The 13434-nt window shown below is 49.8% G+C and overlaps 1 protein-coding gene across 1 annotated transcript; it reads right to left on the reverse strand.

The window, feature by feature from the left end:
• Positions 1 to 387: 387 nt before the first annotated feature.
• On the reverse strand, positions 388 to 5153 carry FZD4 (frizzled class receptor 4). The gene is made up of 2 exons (XM_075417172.1): positions 4908 to 5153; positions 388 to 4188 (listed from the first exon to the last, which is right to left on the reverse strand). The coding sequence occupies exons 1-2, from the start codon at positions 5151 to 5153 to the stop codon at positions 2860 to 2862; spliced, it is 1575 nt and encodes a 524-aa protein (XP_075273287.1). The 3' UTR covers positions 388 to 2859.
• Between the last annotated feature and the right edge of the window lie 8281 nt (positions 5154 to 13434).

Genomic DNA, 13434 nt, shown 5'->3' on the forward strand with positions numbered 1-13434 from the left:
ATCTGCTGTGACTCCCCACTCATACAGCCCTGAAGTGGAGCAAGGTAAATGCATATGGATGAATAAATTTCTGGAATGGTTTCACCACTACAACAGCTAATCTGACTTTGGTTTGGTACAGTGTGCCCCTGAATGCTTGGGAAAGATGTTCCTCCAGCAACAGCAGCTGGTGTCTCTCCCCAGCCCACCTCCGCCCCATAGCACTTAGGTCCCATACGCTCTTTAATGGAACAACCTCCCAGGTCCTCGTAGGGCTACGCAGTGCTACCCTCATCCAGCTCACTTCCAACGTCTCAGAGCACTGGGGACATCCGTCTGTCACAGTCCACAGGGTCACAGGCAGAGACGCAGGGATCTGATAAGAAGGCACCACTTCACATTCACCTCTGTGTACATAACATGGTTAAAAATGCCGTTTATTGAATCAGCCAGGTCACACACGGGGCAGATCGGCCAGGAGAGTACCCAAACCGTTTCCGAGTGAAGGACACTTGAGTGAACGTGACACCTTGGCACAGCCCAATGCCAGGTTACAAAGCAAGGCTCCTACTGCATCCTCACTCCTTGAAAGTCAACATACAGCTGCTGACTCCACATCCCTCGCTGGCCCAGGAGCAAGATCGCACGACGGAGAAGCTCGGCCATCTGAAGACTTCCTACTTGCACAACTCCTTGTCCACAGAGAAATCACCCGATCCAAACACAACACTAATAGCAAGAGACTTTCTGGAGAGGATGGGACGGCTCGGCTGGTATGCGGCGTTGGCCAAGGCAATGCTTGTGCGTCTTGAGCAGAATGTGTCAAGTTGTCGCTTGTTCTGCTGGAGAGGGAGCCCAACCGCAAAGACTGCAATTAGGGTCTGTTTGGGGTTTGGCTGTTTTTTTTTAAAAAAAAAACAACCCATATGCTCTAGCACATGTTTCAACACTGACACTGAAACAATACACGCTTCTGGGAGAGATTAGTGCTCACGGCTGGAGCTGGAATGAATCGTGGCTTGGGAAGCACATGAGGCACCTGCGCGAGAAGCGAGGACGGCAATGCAGCAGTGCCCGTTCTCAGCTGCCCCGAAGGTCGGGCGAGGCGGGGCACCGCGGGGATGCTCTGCAGCCGACCAGGTTCCACACAAACAAATGGAGCAAAAGTTCAGAGCCCACGGATAAAACCAATGGTCCTTCAAAGGGACAGAGTATCAGGACGGTTTTCTCTGAAGTGCTTCTGGGCTACTTCTGTTTGCATCACCCTTCTTATTAGCCAGACAAGCCCCCGACACAAGGTTCGGGCTCCCCATGAGCACAAGCTGGTGCCTTCTCAAATAAAAGAATAAGAAAACTCAACAGTTGCTATGAAACAACATCATTCACCAAGAAAGTGGATTCCTTCTCTTGGGATCCCTTTACAAAAACTGGAATTCTCTCTTGTCGTTCCTGAGGACTGAACGTCTGCTCACATTCTGCATGTAAATATAAGTTCAAAAAAAATTCTCCATAGCTGTCAGTGAGCAATTGGCGCATCGTTGTGAGGCAGTCAGCTGTACTGCGATGTCATGGGCTGAGAATGTTCTTTTAATTGTAACTGACACACATAATTATACAACTGATCTGTGTGAACATGAGGTTGCCAAGGAACTGAACATTTCGCTTCTCCCCAGACTGGCGTCTGCGGAGATACCATCGCACTGAATGAAATATATTAAGACTTAATTGCTTCATGCAACAGGTCTCCAGAGAGCCAGATAAGTTTACTTCGAGAAAACTGGCATTGTCTGAAGAGACCCTCAACTCATTTTTCTCTTTCCTGGAGGAAAGAACACTATAATGTAAGACTTTATTTAAAGCTATTAAATGCAGCAGAATAAAGTAGTCCGCTGGAAATTGCAGGAGGACCTGAAGGGACAGGAACGGAGGCAGACGGATAACGATAATTGGTGCAGAAGACCAAACACAGTTTCCCAGCTCCCACTGACGACTCTACTTCTGACAATGGCCTTGAGTAAAGCTTTTAAAAACTTAGAAATATTGACAGAACCACAGAATAATTCAGGTGGGAAGGGACCTAGGGAGGTCCAAATTCCTGCTCAAGGCAGAGCCAACTCTCAATTCAGACCAGGTTACAGATGGCAAAAAGAACGAGTCAAAATTATTATTAGACCATCAGATGACTTCTTAAAGAATCATCCTCACTAACACCTCACTAAATCCTACTCATCACAGGTAACTCTCAGACCTGGGAAGTCCACTGGGTATTTGCTGGAGGACCTGACCCCTGGCTGACTTGTGCAGGGTATGGGAGCAACAGAAATCTGCAGAGCATAAAGACATAACCCTCGGCAAGCGCTTCCTTGACGAAGCTGAACTCAGAAAGAAGACACCTCACTGAGGTCCTGGGCGCTCCATCTTGTGATAACTGGACCTTAAACCAGCCCAGAATTTGGCCCCAGACTGCCTTTCCTCCATCAGCTGTAAGATGATGAAAAGAAAACAACATCCCACAGCTGTGGGCTACAGTCCCTCAGCTTCTAAAGACTTTGGTATATTGCATCCTGCTTTTTTTTTAAAAAAAAAAAAAAAGATGATAACGTATTTGGATATTTCACAGCTTTTAAAGCCTCCCTGGGCTTTCCTATTTGGGCAGCACAGTTTATGGCTATTGTATCCGCAGCACAATCTTTTTGCTGTTTATTCTTTAAGGCTTTTTGTTTTTTCCATCCCCCAGAGACAGGTTGTGTAACCGTCCCCCTGCCCTACTCCCAACACATCCACGGCAGCGCTCACGCACGCTCAGTCCTTCACGGGAGAGCGGTCAGACCGTCGCGGTGCCGTCCGTCCTTTGCTCACACCACGGTCTCCGTCCTTTGCTCACACCACGGTCTCGTTCCCTTTCCCAGGTTTCACCCAACCATCTGCTCTCTTCTCCCGTTTCACTTTCCCTGAGTTCACCAGTCTGTTCGAGCACTTCTGCCACGTGTGCAGAGTTTTGGCTGACCAGATCCACATACCTGATGTAATACCCACCAGGAGGGACATGAAGATTTTGAGCATCTCCACTGCCATATTGGAGTCATCTGCCGAATAGCGGAAAATGGCCCAGTTGGAGATCTCATAGAAATAACAGGCGATGACACATGTTGCTGGGACGGTGTACAGCACTGAAAAGACACCGATTTTGACCATCAACCTTTCCAGTTTGTCAGTTTTCGTTCCATCTTTCTGAAGATTGGACCTGATTTTAAATAAGGCCACGAGTCCCGCTGCAATGAATAAAGTCCCAATGACCAAGTAGGTAAAAAGCGGAGCGACAACAAAGCCCGTCAGCGCGTCAAGGTTCTGGTTCCCAACGTAGCACAGACCGGTGAGCTCGTCTGCGTCTACCAGTCTCATAATCAAAATGACGATGGTCTTCACCGCCGGGATAGCCCAGGCTGCAATATGGAAATAAGAGCTGTGCATTTCTATAGCTTCATGGCCCCACTTGAGTCCCGCAGCCAGAAACCACGTCAATGTGAGAATAACCCACCAGATGGAGCTAGCCATCCCGAAAAAATACATCAGCAAGAAAATTATAGCACATCCTGTGTTCTTAAGACCTTCTTGGATAAGAACAGGTTCTGCTGCCTCTTCAAAATCACAGGATATCCTTTCCCGGCCCACAGTTAGCCTCACAATATAAGCAATGCTATAAATATTGTAGCACATGCTCAAAAATATGATTGGGCGCTCCGGGTAGGAAAATCTGGATGAATCAATCAGGAAGGTCAGGACCGTGAAGGCAGTCGAGATGAAGCAGAGACTGGCCCACACGGCCATCCAGATATCCGTGAACTCCTTCGCTGACCTGCTGTAGAGACCAGCGTCGTAGCCGCACTTGAGGACACAGTTCAAGCTTCTCTTCACCCAGATGTACTGGTCCGAGTTGGACCCCACGCTGTGGCACTCCTCTCCGGGCTGCAACGAGGTCTTGCTGTGGAGGGGAACCTCTTCGTCTCCAGGGCCCTCCATGCACATGTGATTGTGATCATTCTGGGGTGGGAATTTGCTGCAGTTCAGGCTGTCCGGCCAGGCAAATCCAAACTCTTTCAGAACGGGTTCGCATCTCCTCTTGACAGAGAGGCACATGCCACCGCAGGGACCTATGGGGATGTTGATCTTCTCCGTGCACATCGGGACGTAGACCGAACAAAGGAAGAACTGGGGGGGAGAAACAGAGACGCCAAGCGCGTTAGGGGAAAATTAAACAGGTCAAAATATAACAAGTTTTCTTTTTTTGCCTTTTTAGCAGTAATATTTGGTCCTCTGCCTTAAAAAAAAACAGGAAGCAGTATAAAACAAATAAACCAAGTACAATAAAAACAAAGGAGAACAACAAAACACCCTAAAAATATTGTCTGCCTTCGGTTCGAGCGTGGTCCGAAGCCAAAGCCCGAACGCTTCCCTCCCCAGACCAGCTCCGTGTGAACCCAGCCCACCCGTTCCACGACCGCGCGTGGGCTTCGGCCGGATCCAAACCCCAAGGGCGCGATTTCGGAAAGCGGAAAAAAAACCCCCAACTCGCAGGGGTTCAAACCAACACGCGTCCTTGCTCCCGGCGCTGCCCGGGTTACAGCCGGCGGAACAGGCGCTTGCTGAGCCCCTGCGGTGCCCGCTTCCCCGGGAGGAGCGGGGCTTCCTCTCACCGCGCGCTCACGTCCGTGATTAGGGCGGTAATTAACGAGACATCGCCGCTCTCCCGGCCGGTGAATCCCGGCGGGGTTTGGTGCGGGGAAACCCGCGCCCGGGGAGGGGTCTCCTGCGGGGAAGCTCTCGGGGGGGGGGTCCCGGCCAGCAGCCGCCAGCTCCCCGCAGCGCCCTCCCGCCGCTCCCCGTTTAAGCGAAGCGGGGGGACAGCCCCGGGCCCCCCCCGGACCCACCTGGAGCTGGCTGGAGCAGCCGTACTGGATGAGCGGGGTGAAGGTGGTGAGCTGCAGCTCCGCGTCCGCCTGCAGCTCGTGTCCCACCAGGTTGGGCATCTTGGTGACGTTGTAGCCCAGGTTCTGGCACATGGCGATGCGGATGGCGTCGCAGCGCCGCTCCTCCTCCTCCCCGAAGCCCCTCGCCCCGCCGAGCAGCCCGGCCAGCAGCACGGCCAGCAGCCCCCCGCCGCCGCCCCCCGCCATGGCCCCGGCCCCGGCCCCGGCCCCGGCCGCGCCGCACGGGCCGGCTCCAACGGGGAGGGGCCGGGGGCGGCCCCGCTATTAAGGAGCCTCGGCCGAGAAACTGCCCAGGGGAGGGACGGAGCCTCCCCGAGCCCGCCCCGGAGCCCGCCCCGCCCCCGGGCCCCTCCCGCCAGGATGGGGGGGTGCGGGGGGGTGTCCTACCTGCGCCCCGGCACCGAGGTGTCACCCCCCCCCCCCCCCCCCCGGGGACCCCCGACCCGCACCCGCCGTCCTTGTCCCTCAGGAGCGCCCTGCGCGTCCCCCCTCCCTTCCCTCCCTCCCGCATGGGGCATCCCCACCGCCCCAGTGTCCCCACTGCGCCTCCCCAGCACGGGTGCTGGTCCCAGTGGGGCTCCCCGTGCCACCCAGGTCCAGCTCCCCGGGCATGGGGGGGTGAGCCCCCCGCACACGCATCGGGGCTCACGCTCACTGCCCTGCGCTCGCCTCTGGCCTGACTCTGCACAGCGCAGGGCGCTCGGCTCCCCCAGGGCCGGCTTAGAAATGTCCGGGGTGGTTTAGAAGCTGCTGGCTCTGCTTCCCAACCAGCCCAACCGCGCCGCTGGACGCCGGGTTGCAACTGGGGTTTGGCGTTGTTTGTTTTTCAGCTGGGGCCAAGAAACCTGGAGGTCACGGCGAGGCATCTCCCGGCATTTAGCACAACCCTCAGTAAAATAAACGAGCGTGGACGTGGTCCTGTGCAGCCTGCTGTAGGTGACCCTGCTTCGGCAGGGGGGTTGGACTAGGTGACCCACAGAGGTCCCTTCCAACCCCTACCATTCTGTGATTCTGTGATTCTGTGAGCGTGGATGAACCATGCGTGAATTTTGAGGGGAAAGGGCTGGGTGATTAAGGAGACCTTTAACGTGGCAGCAGGAGGAGGGAGGAACAGCAGAAAAAATGAGGCTCGCGCTTAAATTCTCTCCGTGTTATTTACACCTGTAATAAAATCTGGTTTAGCTGGTTGTGCCTTTAGCAAAAATATGTCATCTATTAATGAACTGTTTGTAAAGCACTTTGAAAATGTTTGTGAAGCCCTGTTTAAGCGACCTCTCACCGTGCGGGTACAGCGCGTGGCGTGCGCACGTGGCCCTGCGCGGGTCCCTCGCCAGCAGCTGTGCCTCCATGCGCCTCTCCCGGCTGCATCGCCGGGCTAAGGCTAGGACTGACTACGGCCGTGCTTAACCACTGCTCCGCGAGATCGCCAACCCCAGCAACACCCCCGCGACGAAGTGCCCCGTGCTCAGCCGCCGCGGGTTTCCCCTCCGGTGCTCCGTCGCCGTCGCGTTTCTTTCACCTCCGGGATGCGGGAGACGTGCGTGTGAGCTTTGTGGCGGCGTCGTAGGGGCTGAGGGGCTCGGGGTGCTTTCCTCCAGCGCAGATACTTACACAGCTCTCATCACCGCTACTACTTCACAGCTAGCTCCGACAAACAGCGCCTCTAACCTCACAAAATCCTGGCGAGGCAGACGAGTAATGTTATCTTCGCTTCTGAAACACGCGGGCAGACAGCGCTGCAGTCCCAAGGTCAGGCAAGGAGCCCACGCCAGCGCCCGCAGCCCAGCCCGTATCTCGCAAGGCCCGTGTTTACTCGCCGGCGCTGCCGTCCGTGAGCTCGGCTGCTGCTCCGGGCGGGCGACAAGGCTGCGAACGCGCGCCATGTGCTCCGCGTGCTCCGACGAGCTGTTCCCAGCCGCGCCGAGGCTGCCACCTCCATCCGACGAGCGCAGGGAACGGGTGATGGGCACCCTCCATACGCTCCAACGGCCGGAGGAAGCAGGCAGAGCCTCCCGTGGGAGAAGGTTTTGCAGTTTTTGTTTTGTGTTTTTTTTGTTCATATTATGTAGGAAAGAAGACTGGAGGGAGGATCGCGGTGACCTTAAAAAGTATGCATCTTTGTCTTGGTGCATGAAAACCCTTTCCATCTGCAGTCTCCTGCTGCAGCTAGGCACTGAAGCAGAGTTCGCTGCTGGCAGAGCAGGACCTTTGCCTAATTCCCGTGAAAAAAATTCACCCACGGCACATCCAGCAGTACACACGGTGAAACCTTCTGTCCGTGGACCCGGTTCTTGGACTCAGCCAAGGGGCAGGGGGCATTGTAAAGCTACACTGGACACAAGTGTCTTGTTGGAAGAAGAACTCTCCCCCCTCAAAAAACCCCTACCGCTATTGCGTCTTCTTTGAGAACACAAAATAAATATTAGAAAGTGTCACCCTGCTGTGTTTGCTTTGGACAGGCTTTCAGATAATGAGAATTAGTTTTCAAAACAAGGGCGCTGGGAGAGGCAGTGGCAGATCGTACGAGAAGTCAGAGGTGGAAAAAATGGTAATTACCCTGCTTTGAACCTTATGCATATATTAACAGTGGTTAAATGTCACCGTGATAAGCAAGTACATAATCGTTTCTTTAGACAGATCAAAGCAAGAAACCTCCAGGATAGTGGGTTTCTAGACTCTTAGCTTACTGGGCAGTGTGAGACGCTGGATGGATCCGGCACAGCACAGCCGTGTTCCTTCCTCGATTATTGCCCGACTTACAGGATATTTTTTTTTAATAAATCTGATTTTGATTTTGAGGTTGCTTTTGTTAAAGGATCGGCAGCCACCCCGATAATTGTTATTTATTGTGGCCGCAAATAATTATAGTTGGTTTCTAGTCCGAGTTATCTTCAGCTCCCAGCCACTGACTTTTGTTCTATCTTTATCGGCCAGGTTGAGCAGTCGCTACCGAGATTATCCCTGTAGGTAATGTCAGGCTGTGATTAAGTCACCCTTTGCCCTTTTTGCAGAAAGCAAAATAGATCGAACTTCCTGAGTTTCTTACTGTAAGGCGTCTTTTCCATTTCCTTAGTCACACTTGGGATTTTAAAGGGGCACGGTTTGACCCTGCTGTCGAAAAGCACTTCCAGCCCAAACCGTCCTTTACAGTCTTAACGGAGATGTCTGAATCGGCAGCCGAAGCACCCCTGGTCCCTTTAGACTCAAGTAGGATAGGCAGATATTTGCAGAAGGCCACTCACATAATAGGAATTATACAAATACAAAAGCCTACTTATAATTTATTATCTTGTTATTACTAATTCCCTCTTAAGTTTGTATGCGTTTTTTTTCATATTTATTAAAGCTATGGCCATATTGGTACATTACAAAAATAAATAATGCTTACCAGCACCCCTCAGAGTCTTACGCGGTCTCCCAGGGAGTCTGAGCAGGTTCATAACTCATCCCTGAACATTTTCAGTGCATCAGCGTTTGCCTGAACTGCGGTATCAGAACATGGCTCCGCTTTCCCGTAGGCGTGACACGCACGCCGAACGTGCAGGTGAAATACCCCCTTCATCGCTACGCAAGATCAGCCTGCTCACCCCTCCAAGGACGCGATCTGCCCCCCGGCATCACGCTGCGAGCCAGGGCTGGTGCCTCGTGGGCAGAAACCTCGGGCAACCTGCTGATTTTTTAAAACAAGCAGACACCACATCAGGATGTGATTGTTTTAACCAAATATAGATGTCAGCTCTTGGTCGGAAGAATTTCATTCTAAAATTGCCTCTCTCTCTCTCCATTGACTGCAGAGGGAACCGAGGATGACTGGCCCGGAGGTGAAACCTCACCAAGAGGTGTCCGACGTGGGACGAGAGCCATCCCTGCCTTCCTGCCAGCCTCCCGGGCTGGGGAGATTCACAGTGCCATCCCGGGGCGTTCTTTTGAAGTTCTCGGATACCAATTATCTAAACACGCAGGGTTTTTAGAACGCGTAACTTCTAGAGCTGTTTTGGGACAGTGAAATTGTAAGAATGCATTAATTACTATCGGTTATCTCTGTCATGCAACTCATCTCCTATATATTTTCCAATATACAACAAAAACGTTTGTTGGACACTTCTGTCACCTGTTTTGTTTCCTGACAATTCCACAGCTTCCGTTGAGTAACGTACCAGTACCATTAGTGACATTTTTTTGGTCTCAGTCTACATAAAACACTGTTGTTTTTTACCACTTGTCCATTAATATTTTAGTTTTGCTTATTTTTATAACTCCTCTTTGGATTTATATTCATTCAAATCAATATGTCCTTTCTTCTGTCTTAAACTTTATTAACTTTATAATTTTTCAAATTTTATTACAGATTTTTTCTTTATTTTTTCCATCTATAAAGTTAGCTGAATTTTTTAGTCAAGGCAGATCACTTTCTTTACTCGATGATGGCTTTTCAGGCATCTAGTGAAATATTTAAATTGCTTCCTAATTACTATTCACATCCTTCATAGGAATTGTCTCCCCTACTTGCTTCTGTACTTGGTGAGGCTGTCCCTGTTAAAGCAGGAAATCTATTTATTCCCTGATTTGCATTTATCCTGCTGTATTTACCCATTATAATCAGCATTTCAATTGTCCAGTAACAATCAGAAAATAAATGGTTTTTTTCGTCATGACACTTCAATTGAACGTGGCTCTACTCGACTTCAGGAAAAACCCCAGTGCAGTGAGCTGCGTACTTATTTGTGTGTATGTACACAAATATGCAAATACATACACACATATATCTGTTTTTTTTAGCATATAAAATATTCATATATAATACCAGTAGAGAAGGTAGTGCAGAGTGCCACTCTGATTCGATGACACTGAATCAATGTTGATCTCAGTGGGGCAGAATGTGTCCCAGACGTTAAAATAGAGTGTGTGCAAACTCACCCGCCACAGTGCATTGCAGCGTCCTCACCTCTCTCTGCAGCTACCTGGAAGGAGGTTGTAGTGAGGTGGGTGTTGGTCTCTTCTCCCAGGTAACCAGCGACAGGATGAGAGGCAATGGCCTCAAGTTGCGTCAGGGGAGGTTTAGATTGGATATTGGGAAAAATTTCTTTACTGCAAGAGTGGTCAGGCATTGGAACGGGCTGCCCAGGGAGGTGGTGGAGTCCCCATCCCTGGAGGTGTTCAAAACACATCTAGATGTTGCACTTCAGGACATGGTTTAGCAGGCATGGTGGTGTTGGGTGGGTGGTTGGACTGGATGATCTTAGAGGTCTTTTCCAACCTTAATGATTCTATGGTTCTATGATCCTTCTGGGTGTGATCTAGTGGGACTCAGCTCCTGATGCTCTCAGGATACTTTGTTTGGGTGTCTACCTTTGGTGTCTCCACGTGAGCCAGCTTGCTCTGCAAAGGGAGACCTGGACAGTCCCAGTGATGAAGTCCAGAGGGCAGGTCTCCCAACATGCTGTTAACCTCTGTTTTCACGCAGACATGACTGTAACTTACTTTAATGTGCCTCGGTGCAGCTAAGCTGCGACACATCGATCCCACACCTGGATTCACATGTGTAATTCCTCGCATGCCAACATGGGTCAATAACTGCTCCATGACCCCTGAAAGTCAGTATTTTAGTCTGCACAGAGACCTCAGAATTTGGTTTCCCAGCACTGTAAACAGGAAATTTCAGTGCTACTTCATATGCACCATTCTGAGAAATCCTTTGCATTTAGATAGCATCAAAGTATTTGACATCGCAAGAGGATTTTTCAGATTCTGCGTGCGGTTGGAAATCCAGCAGGCAGAGGTGCATCACACACAGCGTTCGGTGGGGCACCCAGAGCAAAGCTGGCCACAACTTCCCTAAGATGAAAGGCGCCCATATAAAGGTCACTTCATCTTCATGTTAGCATTTTTTTCACACAAGTATTGCTCTTTCTAGGCTTAAGAATAATTTTAATTCTCTTTTTTTAAACAGTTTTCCCCAAGCCCCTCTCCTCATATAATCCAGAGATCGATACTCCCCTCCAGCCCAATTCGCAGAACAGAGCGAGGCGAAGTCACTGTCAGGATCTGGTGAGCCAAAAACCTTTGCACAATGATTTTTTCACAGTGGAGCTACATTTACAACATGTTGTACTAAAATACAAACCCATCCAAAACAACCAGCTCTCCACTCTTGCCTGGCTTTACCAGACTTCTCCGGAAAGCTCTGCTGCAGAGATCCAGCATGCCCAATTTCAAGAAAATCTGTTCCTTTGGGGAAAATCAGTAGGCTGTTTTGAAAATCAGACCCACAGTGGAGGGAAAATTCAGCCTGAACTTTGGAGTCCGTGCTTCTGCCTCCTAAAATGACTTTCAGTTTGAATTGCTTCTCATTATTCCTTCTATAACGCTCAGAGATTCACATTTTGGCTTGACATTTCCCACACTTGACCTTAGCCCAAGGGATTTTTTTTTTTTTTTCTGGAAAACGATGAACATTTTTCTTCTCAGAAAACTGTTCAGAGGCCATTTTTTTTTTTTTAATGCTCAACTCCAAAACAGCTTGGTTGTATAACTTCAGATTTGGCGTGTGCAGAGGGCAGTCCTGAAGGACGAATGCACTTTTCGTCTCGTTTGAAGAAATTTCATTTCGCAATAGCAAATTAGCCTGAAACTTTTGGAAATAATAGAGCGATCGTTCGCAAGGCAGGATTTAACCCTGGTAGAAAATGACAGGCTGAGCTCTGGGTCTCTGAGAGGTCACGAGTCTTGCTTTGTAAGTATGGCTTAGTTTCCTTTTGCAGAGTCATCTTTCCCACTAAACCTTTCCGCGCTCGGTTTTGCTTTAACTCTACGGCAGCATCGGAGGCTATTTCCCATGTATTTGCTCTCCACAAGCAAGGTCGTACTTGGCTCTCGGTGGCATTTTGCACGTTCTGTGGAGCAAACTTCACTGGACGGGATTGAAGCAGGGCTCTTTCTGCCTTGCACAGTGTGCAGAGTGAAATTACTGCTCCTCACTCACCCGGCCGGCACCCGGCCCTGGTCCTCACGTCCAGCTGCCACTCACATCACACAAACCTGCTTAATGACACAGATGACAGATTTTTCTGATAGCATCCTCTAGTGCTTTCTCCTCAAACGTATTACCCAAGAATTAAATACTAAGCTTTTAAACTTTTAAATTAAATAATTTATTGCCCAAGAATACCGAGCTTTTAAAGTTGGAAATTAATGAATGAATTTAATTATATTTTTACACATTGGAAATTACGTTAGGCTGAGATATAAACCCCTTAAAACAGGAGCTGAGCAGCCTGACTTTCTTCGGCTCCTTTGCACTACTCCAGTGATACTGCGACGAGCTGGTTGAATCAATCGGTTATTGCAGGCTTACGGCTGTTCTGTGTCACTGGAGCAGTGCAGAGCCGCCAAGTGCACTGATTAATCTGGCCGCAAACCTTAAAATGTACTATTTTTCCCCATTAAAAAACCCACATGAGCTGATATGCTGTGTTTAATAACATAACAGCCAGTACTGACTTGCAGGGCACGGCTGGAAAAAAAAACACCCTTCTTCGTATTGTGTTGGGCAGGCGGTGGGTCGCTCTCCCGGGAAAGAAATTCGATGTCTGCCGGGAGGTGAAGTTCGCTGCGTTCGCACCGCTTTCGTGGTGCCTGTGAACACACAGCGAGGACAGGACAGAGCAGCGGGACCGGTCCCCTTGTTGACAGGGACTGCAGGCACGACTGTCGCCAGCACGCCGCAGAAGTGGCTTGAAGTTCTGCCCATGGCTGCCTCTGGGTCCCTACAGAGTCGCAGCGAGGTGTGAACAGGCAGCGCTGCTGGACTCTTCCAGTTCTAGCCGGACTGCCCAGTTACAGCGGCACTATTCTTCGCTTTGTGGGCCGTTTAAGATATAGTCACTGAGTGCTAATTATTTCCAAATTCCAGATTCCCTTGCAAATTGTTTTGTTTGATTTATTTGTTAATGGTTGTTTTCTCTTTAAATGATCACAGTATGCATTCAGTTTGGGAGCTGGTATAATTATTTCATTTAAGGACACAGATTTTTGGTAATAGATTTATACATACAGCCTGGGTGTAATTGCAAAAGATCCCTGCTTTATTCTACTCTCTCTTTCAGTATAGTTTATCCCCCTTGCTCACACAACAGAGCTGCACTTCCATAAACCATCTGTATGCAACATTCATAGTTTTCCTTTTTCTTTACCTACTCCTGTGTGGTTAAAGCAGTGCTGCCTTCCCATGCAGACAAACACACAAACTTCATTCCAGACAGTGAGAAGGACTGGTTTGGCAAGCCTTCAGCAAACAGGTTTCCTAATTTCTATCCAAGTTGGCAAATTAATCATATGGATTACTGTTACACAGGCTAAAGGACTTTCAAAATTAGTCTGAGCATAAATAAGGACATTCACTCTTGTCCAGAAGGCTTTGCTGTCATTTTACATTGACCTTATGGTCCCCGCACACGTACAGGTGATT

This window comes from Opisthocomus hoazin, chromosome 1 (assembly GCF_030867145.1).
Source record: "Opisthocomus hoazin isolate bOpiHoa1 chromosome 1, bOpiHoa1.hap1, whole genome shotgun sequence".
Classification (NCBI taxonomy): domain Eukaryota; kingdom Metazoa; phylum Chordata; class Aves; order Opisthocomiformes; family Opisthocomidae; genus Opisthocomus; species Opisthocomus hoazin.